The sequence below is a fragment of the Schistocerca cancellata genome, chromosome 6, assembly GCF_023864275.1.
Source record: "Schistocerca cancellata isolate TAMUIC-IGC-003103 chromosome 6, iqSchCanc2.1, whole genome shotgun sequence".
In the NCBI taxonomy this organism is placed as follows: Eukaryota; Metazoa; Arthropoda; class Insecta; order Orthoptera; family Acrididae; genus Schistocerca; species Schistocerca cancellata.
In genome coordinates, this window is record NC_064631.1 from 510,058,751 (window position 1) to 510,081,420 (window position 22,670).

General features: G+C 39.8%; 1 protein-coding gene across 1 annotated transcript in view; it reads left to right on the top strand.

The window, feature by feature from the left end:
• LOC126088406 (uncharacterized) overlaps positions 1 to 22,670 on the top strand; it is a 992,980-nt gene that overhangs the window by 953,678 nt on the left and 16,632 nt on the right. The window contains exon 18 of the mRNA XM_049906546.1: positions 13,963 to 14,065. Within this exon, the coding sequence (XP_049762503.1) occupies positions 13,963 to 14,065 (103 nt within the window). The remainder of the gene's footprint in view (positions 1 to 13,962; positions 14,066 to 22,670) is intronic.

Below are 22,670 nucleotides of genomic sequence, written 5' to 3' on the forward strand. Positions count from 1 at the left end.
TAACGAGCGGTACTCGAGCGGCAAAAATCGCCGCCTCTTCCGCTTTTAATTATCTGCCTAGAGCCGGTCGACTGCACGTGCTCCTCGCTTCTGCCGTACTCGGGCGACTGAATTAACGTCAGCGGGGGGCAAATGTAAGCGAGTGGCATTGGGCCAGATATCGGATAAATTGTTACCGCGTCTCTCTCTCTCTCTCTCTCTCTCTCTCTCTGTGTGTGTGTGTGTGTGTGTGTGTGTGGAAGGGTAGGGGGAAAGGAAGGTTCGCCCTTTAACAGCTCTGAGCGATAAAGTTGTCCGAAAACACGAGCGAAGGGAACGACACAGAAAGGGCCGGCTATGGCTGCGGAAGAAGGGATTATGCGAGAGCACAGCACAGCAGGCCACGGATCAGAAGGCTTCGTCCCCATGTCCTGGCCCCGTGCCATGCCACGTCATCACATGGAATCCACATCCCCTCTCAAATAGTTCCCTCGTCCCGACGCTCGTGTGTGGTACATGGAGTCAGGAACACGGTTTGCAACACAATCTGTAGACGAAATTCCTACCACTATTCATGCCTCTAGCAGATGAGACTTTTAAAACATATAATGTGTAATGAAACGTAACTCCTACTCCGAGATAGATCCATAACAGCACATTACAATAGTGAAATTAATCACTGTGTAATTAATTGAAGCGATCGGTCTAGACTTATTAACACTAAAGTGTTAATATTCAATCATCCTTCTGTTTACTTACGTACTTATAGTCAGTACTGTCAAACGTCAACATCAGCTCAGATGCTCGAGAAGGAAAATGTCTGAAGATGAGACATTAAACCTCGAAACGTGTAGCACAAAATTAATGCGATATATTGTGGCTGGTTACGGATATTAATTGCTATTTTTATCCTATAGACTTTCAATAATGTTTTGATTCGGGATCACAATGAAGCCTACTAAAGGAAGGATGTTGCTTATATGAAGTCTTCACGGGTTGTCAGCCGAGTAGCGTCGTCGTCTCGTAGCAACGTTTCGATGGAATGCGTCTCCATCATCTTCGGGCGAAGTGACTTCGCCTGAAGATGATGGAGACGCATTCCATCGAAACGTTACTACGAGACGACAACGCTACTCGGCTGACAACCCATGAAGACTTCATATATGAAATTCGCCGAGAAAGCCTGCCCTCACAATTAAGGATATTGCTGTTAGATATTTAGCCAGCCTTTCAAATGGACTGACAACTTTTGAAATGCAAAAAGAACCACCTTATCCTGAATGAAGAGTTATAACACACAAACACAAAAAAACCTGGATTGCCCGTGAAAAAGTAATATAAACATTACAATTCACGTAACTCACTGTTGTCTGAGAGTCCATAATAGTATTAGAGTCATATGTTTTTGAAGATGGTGTTGTTACCAATACGGAATTTTTATCTGATAGTAATATCCAGTTACACATTAGCAACATATCTGTCTGTGGTGATAATACTGGAAACCAACGTCCAGTCTAGATCAAAGTAAATCTCTACACTTAACGAAAGGTATAAATACCTTTAAGTTATCCTATACAGAGTGTATCATAATTAATGGCGTAAACGCATACAGTTGAAAGTACATGATAGTAGAAGCAAAAAAGTCTCAGTAAACATAGGCTCGAAAATGCATACCTTAAGAGTTACGAGCAAATTAGAGCTACGATACTGTGAAACATATCTCTTCTACTGCAAGTTCTTTCCTTCCTATATTTTGGGAACTGGTAGTGTGGACCAAAACAAGAAAAAATGTCCAGTAAACATGTGCTCTAAAATGCGTTCCTAAGAGCTATGAGCACTTGTTCATCTTTGCTACTTTGAAACACAACTATTATTATGATCAAGTGCTCGTAACTTTTTCGGTATGCAATTTAGAGCACATGTTTGCTGGACATTTTTTTCTTATTTTGGTCCAAAAATATGGAAAGCAAAGAACTTGCAGTAGAAGAGATTTGTTTCACAGTATCGTAGCTCTTAAGGTATGCATTTTCGACCCTATCTTTACTGAGACTTTTTTGCTTCTAGTATCGTGTACTTTCAACTGTATGCGTTTACGCCATTAATTACGGTACACCCTGCGTAAAGGATGAAGTAAAAATATGTTCACTTGTAGTTCAATCAAATTCGATTTATTGGTAGGACATTTGGAACCTGTATCGATTGCAATACAATTATTCTGTTCATAACTGAGTTTAGTAACTGTTGACATAAGGTATGCAGGAGATACAGCCACCGAAAAATAAACTGCCAAATGGTTTTTCAGTCCAGGACACAATGAGATAATTTCAGATTCCAGTTTGACCATCCACTGTTGCGGCTGTTTATTGCAGCTATTATCATGAAAAATCACTCTGTGTTTATAGTGTATCACCATATTAGGCGATGGAAAAATTTGATCAGAACTAATAATGTGAAGTTATCTTCTTGTGATTTACACCGAATAAATCTTTATTCACAACTGAATATTGCTCTATTGGTTGAGATCCATACAATGTCAGAACAAGGAGGAACATCGAGCGTGTATGAAGAAGGGCAGCTTGAATAACTGAAAGACTTACGGTTCAAATTTTGTAACACAAATGCTAAATCATTTTAAATGGCAGGCGTTGAAATACAGTCGTCTTATACCTCATCAAAAGCTGGTTATAAAGTTCCAAGCACTCGATTTTGTGGCAGAAAATAGGAATATTCTTCGTCTCCTTTGGCAAGGATCAATTGGAAACGGCACGGATAACATCTAGCACAGGAGCACATACAACTTTTCGTGCTACGCGCAGCAAATTGAACGGAAAGAAATATTAACATGTGGTACAAGAAGAACTTTCAGCGGACGATTTTGTCATCGTGTTTTGATTGATTACAGATTTCTGTTACCGATACACAATTTTTTGTATACAGTATTATGTATCCTCTTCCATATGGTGATTCGAAAGGTATAATTGTGTATGTTGGTGAAGATTAATATTTCACCGAGAAGTCTTCATACCAATACGTAGATTAAAACTGGCCCATTGCAATTAAGAGAGAGACTCTCCCAAGAATAAAAATGTTTCGCACAATCCAACCAAAATATCCTGAGCTGACGTGAAAGTAGATATGGCGAGTGAATTAATTCTTCGAATAAAAACAGAGAGTCCTGTTATATTGTGTTCCTGTAGTGGAGCCAAGCATGAAGGACACAAGGAAATATCTATATAGTTAGGAATCTTCAAACGGACTGCACCAGTTGAATAAATGGAAGTATTACTGTAATGATGCAATGGATTTTCTATAAAAAGCGGTCCACGTCACGGAATAAGTTTCGTCAGCCAAAATAGACGCACAATGGTTCAAATGGCTCTGAGCACTATGGGACTTAACTTCGAAGGTCATCAGTCCCCTAGTACTTAGAACTACTTAAACCTAACTAACCTAAGGACATCACACACATCCATGCCCGAGGCAGGATTCGAACCTGCGACCGTAGCGGCCGCACGGTACCACACTGTAGCGCCTTTAACCGCTTGGCCACCGCGGCCGCTTAGACCCATAATTTCCGACAGGGAACCAACCTTGCAATATGATGTGACGACTGAATGATTGAAATGTAACTGCTCTCATCAAGACATACTCCATCACCTTACATATTTCCCTGTGATTCTCAGGCTGGTTGGGTTATGCTGGCGATGACAATGGCTTCATTTGGTATGTTGCTAGCAATATCATCAGCACTAGCATCAGCTTTAGCACTAGCATTACATCTTGGGAAGTTGCAGGCCGCTAATTAGGAAAAGGCGAACGATTATGCTAATATAACTTTATATGTTGTTCGTTTTATTGGTATCTACTATAAAAGAATTTAGTTCATATATCACTTTTGCAACTTTATTTTTTTTCTTTGCCAGGTTATTATTTCATTCCAGCGACATTTTATCTCCATCTACTTGTACATTCAACGTTGAAAATTTTTAGGAAATTATGTGGTAATCATTTTTGATTCATTTCTTGCCGATACCCTAAGAAATCGCTCACATTGGTTACAGACTCAACGAGGCTGGCACCAAGTACTTTCCCTCCCTGTGTAATCTGGCATCATTCTCGTCTAATGCTTATACATTGTCTTTAGCGATACATATATGCCTAAATCTTATGTGTGACATATAGCTGATGGAATTAGCAGAACCATATCAAACAGCTTCATGTCTTAAGTGTACGAACGATGTCTCTTTAAATTATTGAAATGGACTGATTCTCATAAATTTTCATAACAATTTTCTTCCTAAAGGTGGGATATTATACTTGAGTTTACAATGGACTCCAGCATCATGTACAAACAAAGGTCATCGATGTTGAAACGTTCGCCGTTTGCCAACTACAGTCCACGTAAGGTTTTGCGTATGTGCCCAGTCAGCCTTTCCACAAATTGTTAGTTTGTGTGATTTTCACTCTTAAACAGACACTTTAGAGTGTTACAAAGAAATGAATACCTCTAGCTGCATATAGGCGTTGATATAAGTCAACGGTGACAGTTGAAAATGTGTGCCCCAACCGGGACTCGACTCCGGAATCTCCTGCTTACATGGCAGACGCTCTATCCATCTGAGCCACCAAGAACACAGAGGGTAGTTCGACTGCAGGGACTTATCTCTGGCACGCCTCCCGTGAGACCCACATTCTCAACTTATTGTCCCGCACTATATTCATAGTGCCCCTGCCCATTATACTCATTGCTCGCGGCGTGTTGCCGATTCCCGTAAGAGTTCGGGCAATGTTTGTGCATCCGCACAGAAGAAGATGGTCAAATGGCCGGTAACCCTTAACTATATATACACTACTTGCCATTAAATTTGCTACACCAAGAAGAAATGCAGATTATAAACGGGTATTCATTGGACAAATATATTATACTAGAACTGACATGTGATTACATTTTCACGTAGTTTGGGTGCGTAGATCCTGAGAAATCAGTACCCAGAACAACCACCTCTGGCCGTAATAATGGCCTTAATACGCCTGGGCATTGAGTCAAACAGAGCTTGGATGGCGTGTACAGGTACAGCTGCCCGTGCAGGTTCAACACAATACCACAGTTCATCAAGAGTAGTGACTGGCGTATTGTGACGAGCCAGTTGCTCGACCACCATAGACCAGACGTTTTCAATTGGTGGGAGATCTGGAGAATGTGCTGGCAAGGGCAGCAGTCAAACATTTTCTCTATCCAGAAAGGCCCGTACAGGACCTGCAGCATGCGGTCGTGCATTATCCTGCCGAAATGTAGGGTTTCGCAGGGGTCGAATGAAGGGTAGAGCCACGGGTCGTAACACACCTGAAATGTAATGTCCACTGTTCAAAGTGCCGTCAATGCGAACAAATGGTGACCGAGCGTGTAACCAATGGCACCCCATACCATCACGCCAGGTGATACGCCAGTATGGCGATGACGAATACACGCTTCCAATGTGCGTTCACCGCAATGTCGCTAAACACATATGCGACCATCATGGTGCTGTAAACAGAACCTGGATTCATCCGAAAAAATTACGTTTTGCCATTCGTGCTCCCAGGTTCGTCGTTGAGTACACCATCGTAGGCGCTCCTGTCTGTGATGCAACGTCGAGGGTAACCGAAGCCGTGGTCTCCAAGCTGATAGACCATCCCGCTGCAAACGTCGTCGAACTGTTCGTGCAGATGGCTGTTGTCTTGCAATCGACTCCATCTGTTGACTCACGGATCGAGACGTGGCTGCACGATCCGTTACAGCCATGCGGATAAGATGCCTGTCATCTCGACTGCTAGTGATACGAGGCCGTTGGGATCCAGCACGGCGTTCCGTATTACCCTCCTGAATCCACCGATTCCATATTCTGCTAACAGTCATTGGATTTCGACCAACGCGAGCAGCAATGTCGCGATACGGTAAACCGTAATCGCGATAGGCTACAATCCGACCTTTATCGAAGTCAGAAACGTGATGTGCGCATTTCTCCTCCTTACACGAGTTATCACAACAACGTTTCACTAGGCAACGCCGGTCAACTGCTGTTTGTGTATGAGAAATCGGTTGGAAACTTTCCTCATGTCAGCACTTTGTAGGTGTCACCACCGGCGCCAACCTTGTGTGAATGCTCAGAAAAACTAATCATTTGCATATCACAGCATCTTCTTCCTGTCGGTTAAATTTCGCGTCTGTAGCACGTCATCTTCGTGGTGTAGCAATTTTAATGGCCAGTAGTGTATATGAACTTGGTATATATACTTTAGAGTGTTAATTTCACGAGAGATTCGCAACGTTCGTAATACTAAACATGGAAATATCGAAGTAATAGGGAAGGAAATAATTAACGTGCCAGGGTAGCCGAGAGCGCTAACGCGCTGCTTCCTGGACTCGGGTAGGCGCGCCGACTCCAGATCGAATCCGCCCGGCGAATTAACGATGTGGGCCGGTGTGCCGCCCACCCTGGTCGTGGTTTATAGGCGGTTTCCCACATCCCGCTAGGTGAATACCGGCCTGGTCCATATGTTCCGCCTCAGTTACACGCGTCGCAGACATTTGAAACACGTTCGCACTATTTCGCGGTTTACACTAGATGCAGGCAGCTGGGGTACACTGATTCCATGGCTGGGGGTACGGGGTGGCGGCAGGAAGGGCATCCGGCCACCCCTAAAACTAACCTTGCCAAATCCGTTCTAACCGCGTCGACCCTGCGATAGCTGCTGGACTATGGCGTGCGCTAGAGAAGAAGACGAAAGAAGGGAAGGAAATAATTATTCAAAACCTTTAGAACTGTATGAAAATTGTAGTTAGAAGCACACACAAAATAAAATTTTGTTAGCTGCTACACGCAATACTTATTTCTGTTAAGACGTTGCTCACGAATTCAAGCGGGACGGTGAAAATCGCATTTCTGCAAGGAGTAGTATAGGATATCACATACACCCATTAAACGTTACGTAAATGCGCCTACAAAGTATTGCAAAAATTCTGAGATGGTTTTTAGGGCGTCACTTATCACTGAGGGGCCAAAAGAAAGAGCGCCGCACAACTAAAGAATCATCCGGGAAATCGGTAGATGTGATGTACATGTACAGACAAGCTAGTAATTACTCCAAGGTTCGCAGGAGAGCTTCTGTAAGGTTTGGAAAGTAGGAGACGACTTACTGGCAGAAGTAAAGCTGGGAGGACGGGGCGCGAGTCGTGTTTGGGTTTCTCAGATGGTAGAGCACTTGCCCGCGAAAGGCAAAGGTCACGAGTTCGAGTCTCGGTCCAGCACACACTTTTAATCTGCCAGGAAGTTTCAAGTAATTTCAGAATAATTGGCTCATTTACTCGAGAGAAAGAGTTTAACAATTTGAGCTAGTCAATAACGGATTGGTCCACATCTGGTCCTTGTGCAAGCAGTTATTCGGCTTGGCATTGACTGACAACGTTGTTAGATGTTATCCTGAGGGAATCGTGCCAGATTCTGTCCAATTGGTGCGTTGGATCTTCAAAAACCCAAATTCGTTGAAGGGCTCTGACCATGTTGCTGCAAACGTCCTCAGTTGAGGAGCGATGTGGCAACCTTGCTGTACAAGGTAGGATTTATCAAGCACGAAGACATGTAGTAGAAACTCTCACTGTTCGCGAGCAAGCATTAGGTTCACGTGAGGGACAACAAAACGAGACGTAGAGTATCGACGACATACCGCTAAGCTGTATGGTTGCCGCGGATGACAACCAAATGGCTCCCTGCTGTCAAATGAAACGGCACCTCAGACCATCACTCCCCGTATCCCGTCGTTGTCTAAGGCGCCTCCAATACAACTTCACTGGTCACCGGGGCTCACTTCGAACGGGGCTCATCACTGAAGGCAATTCTACTGCTGTCAGTATGATTCCCGCCCGAATGCAGCCGACGCCTCTGCAAGTGGGCTTGTTGGTGCTCAGCAGTCAATGGCAGTCTAGAGGCGTTGTGAGCTCAGCCCCCTTTCTGTGAGCAGCCTATTAATGGTCCTCGTGGCCAATGAAACCACAGTTGCATGTCGGATCGATGACAGTGATGAACCTGCCGCTTGGAATGCCTCTCTCCTCGGTACTCACGTTCTACCGTCTCTCTAGGTCGACCACTTCCTTCTTCACGCCATGGTTCATCAATTCTCAACAAGATCATCGAACAATGGCACTGCATTATTTAAATGTCGAACGATTCCCCGAGTGCTCCAACCGGAACGTTTAAGTCCAAGTACAGAGCCTCTCTCAAACCCTGACATCTGTAGACACACTGATCAGACGGAACATCATAATCACCGACCTAATATCGATATAAACCCGTTCAGGCGATAGCAGCTTCACCTGGCAATGAATGGCTGCCAGACACACGCACGATGCGTGTCATATCCGTGTGCGGTATGGGGAAGGCGCAAAAACTGAGTTTGACAGAGGCAAATTATGATGGCCCAGAGGCTCGACTCCAGCATTCCAGAAACCGTATGATCTGATGGATGTTCGAGGAGTATCTTCATTACATGGCGAAACCAGGCGAAACCAAGTCCAGATGTCTTGGGATTGGTGGCTACCCCTCATTACAGATGGCGGACGTTGCAAGCTGGGCAGACTGGTAAAATAGGAGAGGCGGCGGGATGTGGTGGAACTAACATCAGACTTTCATGCTGCGCAGAGTAGAAGAGCGTCTGAGAAGATACAGCACCGAATATTCCTAAAGATGGGCCTCTGCGGCAGACGATCCATGCATGTGTCACTGTTAACACCACAATATCGGTAACTAGGACTGGAATGGGCACGTGATCATCGGCACTGAACGTCGACGCAGTTACAGAGCCTTGCACGCTCTGATGGATCGTGGTACCTTCTTCATCATGCTGGAGGGAGGACATTAATCAGTCGTCTTCCAGGGCCACAGCTCTTTGTCAGCTGTACTGCTGTACGGAGAGAAGCTGACGGCGGCTCCGTTATGTTCTGTGGAACATTCACATAGGCATCCATGGTTCCAGTGGAGATCGTGTAAGGCACCATGACGGCCAAGAAGTTTCGCACTCTTTTGCAGAACCTTTACGACCCCTTATGTTTCCCTATAGCAGTGGCATTTTTCAACAAGGCAATGCGCCATGTCGCAACGCCAGGAGTGTGATGGAGTGGTTCAAGGAACAAAGTGGCTAGTTCTAATTCATGGGCTGGGCCCCCAACTCTCCAGATCTGAACCCAATCGAACGCATCTGGGATGTGACTGAGCGTGGTGTCAGAGCTCATCGCCCCCTCCCATGAATATTAGGGACTTAGGTAACTAGCGTGTGCATATGTGGTTCCAACTGCATCCAACGACCTACGAAGGCCTCATTGCTGCCATGCCACGATGCCTAGCCACTGTTACCCTTGCCAAAGGTGGACATAGCGGTTATTGCGCAGGCAGTCATAATTTTCTAGCTGATCAGTGTACTGCTCACTCACCTGTAAGCGAGGCAAAGTTGCTGTCGACCTGGGTACACGGAACGAAATTCTCGAAGATTTTATGCCCTGCTGTCGATATGTCCATTGTTTACTGTCCTTGCCATCTGCGAGGTGAAATTACGCTGTTGCGTCAGACATTCATCCTACTGCCACCAAAGATTATAATTTTGAGTTTTCCGTCAATACATATATGAATATCAGTTTGAGACCAATTTGCAAACTCCTCTGTGGTGCGTCGGTTTTTATTTCTCTTTGTGGTCAGTTGTGTGGAGCATTCTATGTTGGTATTATGTGCTGTTTTGTTACGCTTTTTATCTCCCTTACAGTGTGAGTGTTGTAGGTTTAAAAATACGTGACGAACGTCATATTTCAGGAAGCTGAGAACTGCTGATGTGGTAAATCTTTATTACTTAAAGGTTTCGATCATCTAAGCATCTGCTTACAACGATGTCCTTACTGTGGCATCAAATATACAGCAACTGCTGTCAATAACAAACTGGAAAAAGCGTTCAACAGTAGAATGCATTGCAGTAGTTAACTGACTTCTCTACTATGTCAGAATCAGTTCCCATCCGTCTGTTTCGAGTGCAGCGTATGTTCTTCATTTCTAATGGTAGAGGGAAGAACTTTACATTAATCTTCATGAATGAGGCTCCAATAAGATGGGGCCTGTGACCGCTGATGCTCTGCACGCTTACGATAATTTTATTAGTTTTATATCTGTTTATAAAAATAAATGTTGAAGTACAAGCAATACTTCATGTTTTATTGTTAATCTATCTGTTAAACTAAGTTAGGGAACAAAGAAATTTTTCACTTCCCCGTGCGTAATAAATCGGCCTAAGCATCATAAACATTACTCCAAAGACCAATACGAAAGAAGGAGACCAAAGCAACGAAAGGGTAGCTAACACACACGTAGGAGTCTTACAACCATGACCGCGAGGTAAGCCTCGTCGGGAATGCCCTGACTCGCAGTCAGCTTTCATGATGTCCAAATCTGGTGTATGCGTGTATCGGTCATTCAAATCGCGGCAATCCAATTAAACGGTTTACTAAACATAAATACTCTTAATCCTGGGAATTACAGTTAGAATATCTCTATACTGTTCTGATGAACCACAGAACTATAGCATAGCATTGAGCAGCCACTTTTCAGAGATAATTTTCCGCGAGACTGCATTCATTAAGTTAGTATAAATTACTCGACAAAGTTAGAATGATGTAGGCAAATGACATACACAGCATCGTAATAATGTATCGTCCCCAACACGTAGCAAGTATTGCACTCAAATATTTATGTTTTTTGGTATTATTCTTTTTGACATGTTCCACACCCACGAGAATCATCTCATTTTTGCGTCTGTGGAACAGAAACTGAATTTAATCTAATCTAATCTAGAGGAAAATAGTACTAGTGATGAAAATTTAGTTTTGAGTGTTTCACATTTACACAACTAACGTACCTATAGGAACCATTATTTACTGACAATCGTGATCTTAATATTTACCAAAGGTCATGTAATAATTTTACAGCTTATGATTATCCTCATAATCGCTGTTATATATGAGCGGTTTTGGAAGAGTTCTGATACTGCGACAAGTCAAACCCTTCAATGGCAACGATAACGTTTTTTCTCAATCTTTCCTCTCTTGACGTCAATGTAGAGCACATTTTACGGTACGGTAGCCTATTCTTGGACATCGTAAGGGCATTCTGTTATAATTGTAATTGATACATTTGGACTTTATACACTTCTTTGTGTCAATATTTTTGTACGGCCTATCTCTAAATTATATTCTTTAAACTACTCTAGGAAGAAAATTGTGTATGGGCTGTTTGTTCTTGATTTATGATTTTAAAATGGAGATTAGCTCTCACTTCAGTGCACAGAGGTGATTTCTAATCGGGGGAAGGCCTCAGACACGGCCAACCGATTTGGCAGTTCACTTGTGTAAACGTAAAATATATGACTCTATGATATTTTGGCTCAATACCCAGACCTTTTTGAGGAAACTACCGCTGAAGTTCTGACGCGCAATCCACTTGAATTTGACGGTATCCTTAGACAATCGAAAATTAAGCATTTTTTATCATACGTACATGGGACGCTAAAGCGCATGTTCTCCTAGAAATCGAGGAAAGAAACTCTTACGAGGGCCGCTAATGTACCAATACGGTAAACGATGTTGAAATGTTGAAAGGAAGCGCTGATGGTCGGCGAAGAATGAATATGGCTCTGTACCGGAGAACCTGTGTTCCATTTGCAAATGTATTCTGCAGTATTTTGTTCTTTCCCGTGTGGAAATTGGCGAGAATAAGATGCTTAAGAAGGTAAGGAACTCGATAAGGAATGATAAAAAGGTAGGCAAATAAATTTCTGAAACAACTTGTATCAGTAAAGAATTAGAATTTTAATCCTAGTCAGCCTATACTGCCTTTTTCACTCAGCCTGTTACACGACCTCACTTTCCTTCGAACAACTATACAGATGGTACTTGTCACCAAAGAATTCGAAGCAAATACACTGGCAACACCGAGAACATCTATGAATGCAGTCTTCGTCAAACTGCAAAATATCTACCAAAGATTCGGAGAAAATCCATTTAGTTTCACGTTTAAAATTATGTGGTTTTTCCGGAATTAATTTTGATGCATGTCACACATATGACATATCACCTGAAAACATGGTACTCAAGCCGGCCGCTGTGGTCGAGCTGTTCTAGGCGCTTCAGTCCGGAATCGCGCTGCTGCTACTGTCACAGATTCGAATCCTGCCTCGGGCATAGATGTGTGTGATGTCCTTAGGTTAGTTAGGTTTAAGTAGTTTTAAGTCTAGCGGCTGATGACCTCAGATGTTAAGACCCATAATGCTTAGAGCCATTTGAACCATTTTTATGGTACTCAAAATTGTTCATGAATTATGCTATGAATCGTTATTGCAACCGTGCGGCTCTGCAGTTCCCCCTGGATTCTCAGAAGCACATTGTAATTTTAATTTTTCACTTATCCAAGTCGACCGAGAAGTTTATTTGCCTATATTGGCACTATTCCATATTGGTTTCCTACCTCATTAATCTCCCTATTCCTACGAAACTCGAGGCGAAATAAATAAAAATAAAAAAATACTGCAGGATGCATGTGGGAGTCGAATACAGATTCTCTGCTCCCCAGTCAGATTTCTTCGTTTTCGTGTCAGCGGTGCTTTCGTTGAACGGCTTTACCTTATCGCTACCTAAGCACCAATCGTAACAATTTATTTTCTCCAAACGTATTGGAAAGTGTGTTTCAGGACCCCACATATCATGAAAAATGCTTAGTCTTCAGTTATCTATCAATCCCGTCAATTTTGACCAATCTTAATAGTTTATTTGCTCCAAACGTATTGGAATGTGTGTTTCACGACCCCATATATGATGAAAAATGCTTACTTTTCTGTTATCTATCAATCCCGTCAATTTTGAGCTGATTGCACGTCATGAACTTTAGAAGTGGTTTTCCCAAAAAAAAAAAACAAAAATGGGCGGGTATCTAGCCAAAACGTTTTAAGAATATTTCACTTTACGCTTTACACAAGCAAACTACCAAGTATGAGCCGAATCGTTGGTCGTGTTTGAGGCTTTCCTCTTGTAAGTATTGCACTACGGCCTGTATTCTGCAGCTAGATTTTACTTTTCCACATTCTCTCTTTAAAATAAATTACATTAAATTTATTGTATCTCGTTAATAGTCTCTGCGACGGTATGCTTTGTAAATTGTTGTATGTGTTACCCACATATATGAAATCTATTACTCGTTCAGCTGTTTCATTGTTTGCCCTTATTTCAGATTCTAAACAACATCCGCTGGCTACGAATATTATATACGGATCTTTGTAAATTAGTTTGCTTACTGGCATTAGAGTCCAGTCGTCTGCAGATAACAACTTTCAAGCATTATTTTTGGATAGATTTTAATAAGAAGCGGAACATTTGCTTTAGATTCCTGGATTATTTGGTTCACAGAAATAAATGATAATAATGGTGATGGATCCTGATAGCCATAATTAATGTTTGTAACTGTCATTAATTTTCAAACTTTTAATTTAAGTGTGTAATTAGACAATTATTTTGTTGTATTGTACACAGAAACTAAAACTTGGTATTTTCTCGAATTTGAGACAATATGTGTCTTTTGACTGCTTTCTTTTCTATATGAACTTTCTAATTATGTGTGCCTTTGACTCCATTCTTTTCTGTATTAACTTTTTTTTAACTACGAGCATAGTGTAAATATGACAACTGTACTTGGCTGCCCCTTTCTAAAGCTGCGTTGTTCCTCTCCATGGTTTCCTGAAACAAATCTTTTGCTGCAACTGTCGTTCATAATTTTAATACTCTTATAATTAACTGTTTTGTTTACACATTTTTATCTTTCCTGCTGGTACAAGCACTCTCTTAAAAATTTGTGACTAAAGTTGTGCTTTAGATTGTGAGTATTTTAATCAAGCATAATTGGATACAAATGCTTTCTGTTGCAGTTTTGCCCTTGACCTATATACGAACAATCTACAGGACGTGAATCTCAACTTCACTAACCCATTCAGGAGGACAACAATGATCGGATATAACCACAGAAACAAGGTACGTCAACAACTTGTGGTGGTGTCGAAAGGGGAAATATCAATCAGTGAACTTTTTTTCCTGGAGACTTGCGTATAATATTTCTGTTTGCATGTCAGTGGTAGCCAGGAACTGACGTTGTAGCAATGTCACGTTCTGAGTATCACCAGGAATGTACTAAACGCCTCTGTACGCGGACACAATGTTCGGAAGTGATTATGTAAACTCCTTATCACAGAGGAACATCATACTAAACTTAACATACATTCGTCATCGTTACGTACACCACACAGTTGTACTTTAAATTTACCTGAAGACACTGTGATCGCTGAATTATTGCCACTTTTGGTGCTGTTCCTTACCGTGGACTCTTTAAGACAATATTCCAATATCAGAAACAACCTTAAGGCCAACCTTGCGATATCCAGTGTGCATCACATTATACAAAGATTCAAAATACAGTGTTTTTAGGACTGTGTTTCTGAGACAAAAAGAAAAAAAAGTGTAACTATGCATGTGTCTCAGTACCACGCTATTGTGAGACAATAATCATTGATAAGTGCGAAACACGCTTTTGGTAAATTTTTACAAGCTTTGGATTTTGAATTACTTATCTAAATGCACTCCGTCTATTTCTATACAGGTTTCGAAGCTGAAAAACATTGACTCGCTCTTCTCCACATGTACCAGGAGTCAAGTGAAATGCGGGAGTAATCCGAATTTCAAATTACTGACACAGTCGTTTCTTAATATTAAGTATACCTCATTATTTTATTCACGTGTAACTCTGATGCTGTGAAATAATGCACTTGGAGAAAAGGGTATTACTTTTATGAAACTTATCGATCTCTTCCGTCAATCCGGTTTGATAATTGCTTTACACTAACAGTACTCAAGAATCAGTTGGACATCTACGTCTACATACATATACCACAAGAAATTGTACACTGGATCCAAATTATAACGCAATCTGTTGAATTTTATTCGCTTGATATATGAGGGAGAAACGACTCTTTATATGGACGGTACACTCCCTAATTTCTCTTATCGTCGTGGTTCTAGAGAAATATTGAAAGGAGGCAACAAAATTCTAAAAGTTTGGAAGTACTTATGAATAACTCTTTTTAAGTGCATCATATTAAAAGGTCATCTGCACTTCAATTAAAAATGACTATAATAGAATACTATTAAAATATTTTAGGCATATCAGCGTAATTGTAGAAGTCAGAGGAGGACAGTCCATATCGAGCATATGTTGTAACAGTTGTAGTATTGCAGCTACCTGACAACCAAAGAAGATGTGACTGTCATCTGTTCTTTACTGCAGTAGCAAAATGGAAGTACTCCCAAACCAGTGTAATAATGTTTGCTTTAGCTAACGAGGTTGAACATAATACGGGATGTAATGTTCTCGAATCTTCTGCACCATTGTTTCTCACATCTGAACATAGTCATCTGTTACTTGCTTAATTTTGTCATTATTTCTGCCTTTTTATTATGATGACTGTTGCAGTTCTGCATTCTACTTCTCTAGTATTAACAGTTTAGTTTAAAAGGACTGCAAATGGGATTTTTCTCTCCCTCAAAAGTAACTGCTTTTGGCACCTCATCGGGTGTTGTATTTCCAGGAATGTCGTAGTGATACTTTAGTCGGACCATGGCAACACCTTCACTACTGTTAGTGAGCTTTAATACCAGGTCTATGATGTCGTAGGCCATCGAATGATAGCGTCGTTCACTGTAGAGTTATCTCAGCAGCTCATGCATTGATCTGGTAACGAAGAGGATAACAACCTGGACATCCTGATGTTTCTCGGTGCATAGAAACGCTGCTCGTAGAGCTGTAACTCAGCTGTCATTTTGCTTCGTTGTTCGAAGCATCAGTGTAGATAAGCCTTGTGTTTCTATGTTTGCAGAGATTTCAAAATGTCTACAGGCAAAGTCTAGGTCCAATGAGATTTGTGATTCTAATATACCGATCCGATAATCTGAATCACAATAGCGTATTTAAGCTGCCTGTCAGTAAATTTTATGGCTACACATAATTATGCGTACACAGTATAGCCAACGCTGTAGTCAATTGCCTGTAATCCCCATGTTCCCTAGTGATGAATCGACACGCTCGGCCACATGCTCCTGGTCGACCAGATGGATGCCTTTCTGTAAAAAAACTGAAGCGTTGAGGAAAGACACACGTCAGTATCAGTCAAGCTAAGTTGTGGTAAAACGTTTCGTTTTTTTGAGGCAAGAAACAACATAAGTAAATGTTGGCTGCAATGTTCACAGTGTATTGTCTTTCGTAAGCTAACACCAGTGGTTGATGTCTTCTAAGAGCAATGTCTATCCACCTAACATAAACGTTTGTTTCGTCCTCAAAAGCACGGTTTACAATATTTACGTGGCACCCCAGTTCTTGTGCATGACGGCATGCACAACCGCCGTGAAGCGGGCGAATGTCTCCAGAATTAAGCTTTTGGACCGTGTAATTCAGACTTGGCAAAGTTCGGCTCGCGACACGTTTCCCTCCAGCAAATTCTTCCCCCTCCAACGCGAACCATGCGGTGTAGTGACGTTCCAGCCACAGCCACACCGGCCAACTGCAGGAATAACTGACAGTCCGTGTGGGTCATGAGAACCGCCTAGTCCCTAAAACTTTGATATTGCTTATTCGTCCCAGATTCTAGTACTTGCATTAATGAGATATTTAAATATTTACAGTAGTCTTAATTTTCGTCATATCTTTCATTGCCGACAACAATGCCACTTTTCCCCCATAGTGCTTCCTAATGTATGACGCAATACAAAGTTAATTAATTTATTCTGTTTTTCCTTAACTTACCAACTAAGCCATTTTCGCTTCCGACCGTAGCCGATGTGCCATCGACGCAAATTGCAGAGCACTTTTGAAATCACCAATTTTGTTAGCACTGCCCTAATAACATCCAAACCCATTATTCTGAGTAACGGAACTAAAGAGAGTAACTGTACAAAGTCGTCCATAATTCGACGAATAAAAATTAGTGGTTGACTAACATCTGTTCTATCACTACTCTCATTCACACACAATGAATAATACCGACAATTTACCAGTACATAGTCCATTGCTTTTTTCCGACATGTCCCATATGAAGAACACGACTTTTTACTGTGTTACGTGACAAAGCCAGTGGTTTAAAATTCTCAGCAGCATCACTGTAACAAAATGCTTTTGCCGTTTCTATTCCACATTCTGAATCATTTTTGAGCTATTACTAACTTTATAAGTACAACACACGAGGCAGTTAAACTCTTTTCCTTAATAAAAGGAAATATCTTCTATAGTAATATGTACTGTAGACGATGAGATGTTTATATTTTCCCACATCCGCGTTGCAAATGTTTTGACTTTTGAGTGAAATGCCCAGTCGATGTGCTGTTGTTTCCACGTCAATTCTGCCGACAGTGACAGTTGTTTAGTTCTCGGGGTGTTGTAAAATTCCTGGATTCGTCTCGTCGCTGTCCAGCCTATGAAAAGGATTGCGGAAGACTCCCAAATAAAATCCAAAGTACAGTGCAGTTTTAATACCAATATATTTCCAGGACTCTGTTGTCCGAGCCTGGTGAACTGTACCAGTTACATCACATGTACCCAAAGTTGGCATCAAACGACACAGTGTTCACAATAATCAACAAACGAGTGAGCCTACAATACATTTGCTCGCAACCCTAGCCAAAAACGAGTGTCCCAAGGCGCCTGTGTGACCTCTACTTATACTTTTGTTAACAATTACAGACAATGAAAATTACAATTTTATGTAAAATCACAATTAAAACTTAAGCCGAATATGAGATACACATTGCTAAAATTTTACAATCACAGTGCTGAACAAGGTGAACCTATTTTCAACTTAGTAATGACTTAATATAACATTTTCTGACTAATTATGTTACAGGTAACAATTACATTTCTAAATTTGTTTATAACAAATCAACTAGTGCCTGAATTTTAGTGCTAACATATATCGGAGATTCAATTAATGTGCTTTATTTATATGTTCTATTTAAATTGTTGTAGTAATTTTATAATGATAGGTTTACTGGTACATCCTGACCATGTGCTACATTTCTTTCGATTAGTTACAGTATTAATTTCACATTTATATTGTGTTTTTCACATAAGAACAATGTTAATCAGCAACGCATCGTTTTCGAATTATATGTATACTGAAATAGTGGTTATTTTTGTATGTAATCTGGAAATGGTCACTTTACAATTGGACAATTAGGACTGGGGTTTATCTTTAATACTCTCCGAGGGGTTCTGATAGGGCAATGAGATACAGTAATATTTCAATACCCCCCGAAGAGTTTTGCCTAGCCTGATAGACGAAACTCTTCTCACAGAAATATTAATGTGATTGATGTGGGATGCCTCGTGGACAAAATAACACAAACTGCATATATTTTAAAATGTACAAAATTGAATCATGAAACTTTACATACAGATAAATTTTCCAAATAGCTACAAACATATACATCAAGAAAACAAGAATTGGAAATATGAGATTACAAACAAATTTCCAAACTTTTACAAAATCAATATTTACATCAAATTTTCTGAATCAATGTTATTCCGAAACTATCACTTCTAGAGCGTCCTTGTTTTTGTCACTTCTAGAGTGTCCATTAATTTTCCCTCCTTCAAACACTCAAACACAACTAAGCTAACAAGTCACAAATTTGATTGGATTGATTATGTTGCACTTTTAAAGTGTCCATATGACATTTCCTAGAATAATATTATCATATAAAAGACAGAAAAGTAAAATTTATCCTAACAGTTTGCAATACCATAAAATAATTTACAAATCTTATCAAACATGAATATTCAAAATTATATTTGTATATTTATATTGTGACAGTACAGAAACTGTTCATTTATATCCAATCTGGGTTGTTGTCACAAGTACCTGAATATACTATTTACATTCAATATTTCTTGGCTTTGTACATCAAATGCAATAATGTTTCAAAATTTTTGCCAGACATCCAGGAAGTCAGATCAAATTAACACTGCAAAACAGCTTCAAGATTTTATAAATTGTGACAAAATAAGTATTACGTCAATAAAATTCCTGAAAGTGGCAAGATACACTTAAGCAAGTGAAAATGTAATTGTGCTATCGTTAGCAACCTTGCAGTAAGGAGATTCTGCAAAGAAAAAAAAAATCCAGAACCTTGTCACATCGCATCTTATATTTCATTTCATCAAAGTCCTCAGTCTGTCTATTAAAGTTGTCATTTCCTACCCCTCAATACCAAACTAGTCTCCAGATTGTGTCTTGTGAGATATGACTAATGTAAAATAATAGTTTTTCAATGTGATTTGTGTGCTATGTGTTGTCATAGTTGTTCAAAAATAACTCTCAATTGTAATTTTACATCAGCATTTCTTTCAATCAAAATGTATAAGAGTTCTACTTCATGTGATTCAAATCATTCATAAGTTCTGTTGTGTGTGACTGCACAGTATCATCATCATCATCATAAACCTCTCAATTAAATTAATCATCAAAACCATTAATAAATGAGAGGTGAATACCACCGAACCACCTCAGCAGCATTGCATATCATAACACCTAAATCTATCACCATCATCATCATCATCATCCTCTTCCAAATACCCCTGCGAAAATGCAAGCCAAAACAAAATCATCTTCCATCAATAAACCGTAAACATCAATTCATGTGAATCAGAAACAGGAATGAGTCTGCAACCTCAAATCCTTAATACAAATGCAATTCACAACATCTCTTACCTTATTTCAAGACAATCCTCAACAATTCATATCAATTTCAACATCTCTCTCGTGTGTACATAACTGAGTGAAACATTAATATAGTATATCATGGCAAGAGTCCCTTCTTAACAGCATAAATCACTTCAACCCTTTCATAAATCATCACGTCTTTCAACATCTCATGTGATCTTATATATAGTAACCCATTAATTCAGTTGTCAATCGTATAATGGTATGAGAAGCAGAACATAGTAATTCCTTCCTTGTGGATAACCTATATAAGATAAAAACAGTGAAAAGATGTAAATAGTTCTTCTTAACTGCACAAACATACCATAAAATCTTTAAGTATGTATTTGTAAGCTTAGTGTATCTTCACACAGTCCACCTTTCATTTCTGCATAAGCTGGTATAAATACAGTATGGTCTGTTGTCTGTAAAGATGTGTAACTGAGTCTCACTAGAAAATACATATTGGTTGTTCCTGGAAAATCATAGTCCTCACATATCAGTAATAGTCACAATGGGTAGGTTGTAAATATCAAATTATCAATACATCTGATGACGCCGATTACTCAATCGAAACAAAATGTATCTTATACTACAAATTAAATCACATGGAAATATCTTACATAACAAATATAAGCAAACATAGGTACAAAAAATTAACGTATGTACTGTCGGAAGTTTGTGTGTCAGAAAGGTATCGTAGAATGTGGCATCAGTGTTTTCGAGAAAAAAATGTCACATTAGCTGGGGCACCTTGGATAAGCCACACACATAGTACTCAAAGACTGTGTACCCCCCTGAGGGATTGCAGTTACTGCACATAAGGTTTCAACTGAGTGACATTTCTTAAACCAAATAGCTTTTTTGATTTGGGATAGATAAGTCGGTAGGCATTTGGATGTGGTTTCTCATAAACTTCAAATGGACCAATGTAAATATCGAAAAAATTATTGATCTGTCTATTGATTGCCTTAGATTTCTCGTAACTTTTGGTTAAGACTAAATCACCTACATTGTACTGTGTAAACTTTCCTTTTGAATCATGTTTAAGCTTTCTCTTGGCAAAAAATATTTTTCTTTATTATTTCCATTCTTTCGTCCGGTGTTAACTCATTACAGACAGGGAAATTAATCAATTCATACAAGATGTTTGGTGGATGTTTGTTAAAATGGACTTCATAAGGCGTAAAGCCAGTTGTTGTATGTTGTAAGGTGTTCAAAACATCTTCAAAACCACATATGTAACTTGACCAATTTGTATGATCTTTAGAGCAGTAAGTTCTACAAAGCTTGCCTATTTCACGCATATAGCGCTCAGTTGGGTTACAAGATGTAGAATAAACAGAGATAAGGACGTGCTTAATGTCTTCATCTTTCATGAAATCTTTCCAAACATTAAATGTAAATTGGCTCCCATTGTCTGAAAGAATGGCTTTTGGTTTTCCAATCTGTGTGAAGTAATCATTACAGAATCAGTTTAAAATTTTCCTGCTTGTTGCCTTCTTTAGTGGATACGATTTTACTAGTTTAGTGAATAAGTCAACGACTACAAACAAATACGTATAACCCTCTATAGTTCTCGGCAATTGACCAAACAAATCAATTCCTATCAGTTCCAGTTTGCCTTTTGGCACAATACTTTGTAAATAACCTTGGTATTTCTGATTTGTGACTTTTACTCTTTGACGCCGATCACACTTTTGTATAACCTGTTTTACTCTTCTAAACATATTATTAAAATAGACATTTTCCTTAAGTTTGTCAGTGCATTTCATGATTCCACAGTGTCCATAGCTCTCATGTGTATACTTAATTAAAACATCAACACATTGTATAGGCCAACAAACCTTCCAGATGTCAGAGTCAGTGTTATGTCTCCTGAGTAAAATACCTTTAAAGTTTTGATAATACATGCCAACCTTTTCATAACCCTTTTTACCAATAAGGCTTTTCACAAGTTTCAAATCATCATCCTGGTTCTGGTATCTCCTAAGCTGACTGAAAATGTTAGTAATTTCCTTTTCACCCTTATTCCCTCTCATGTACATTATTTTAAACACTTTGTTATCCAATAGTTCTTCTTCCTGACCACCCCCAACAGGTAGTCTAGACAAAGCATCAGCAATTATATTCTGATCCCCTTTTATATACTGAATGCTATAATCAAATTGTTGTAAAAATATGGCCCACCTGGTTAATCTACTATTGAAAAGTTTACAGTCTTGAATATAACATAGAGCTTTGTGATCCGTGAAAACTATGACTTTGTGGCCTGCTAGATTGTTCCTGTATTTAGTGAAACCCCATACAATGGCAAGTAGTTCATTCTCAGTCACCGTGTAATTACGTTCATGTTTCTGCAGACCTTGGCTGGCAAAACTAATTGAAAGCTGTTCTATTTTTCCATCAATTTCCTTCTGTTGAAACAAATGTACACCCAATCCGTAATCTGAACTATCTGTCATTAGGCAGAATGGTAGTGAAAGGTCAGGTCTGTGGAGTAATTGACTGTTATTTAGTTGTTGTTTGATCTCATCGAATGCTGCTTGACACTGATCTGTCCATTCCCATATGGTGTTCTTTTTTAATAGCTCTCTCAAACATGGTGCATTTATAGCTTGGGTGCTGACATACTTACGATAAAAATTACATAGACCATAAAATGACCTCAGCTATTTCTTGTTCTTTGGACATGGAAACTGGACAATTGCAGAAATTTTATCACTGTCAGGTAGAATGCCTTCTCTGTTAATTATATGGCCTTAAAACTTCACGTCTGATACTCCAAATTTGCATTTACTTAATTTAAGGGTCATACCGCTTTGTCTGAACTTATT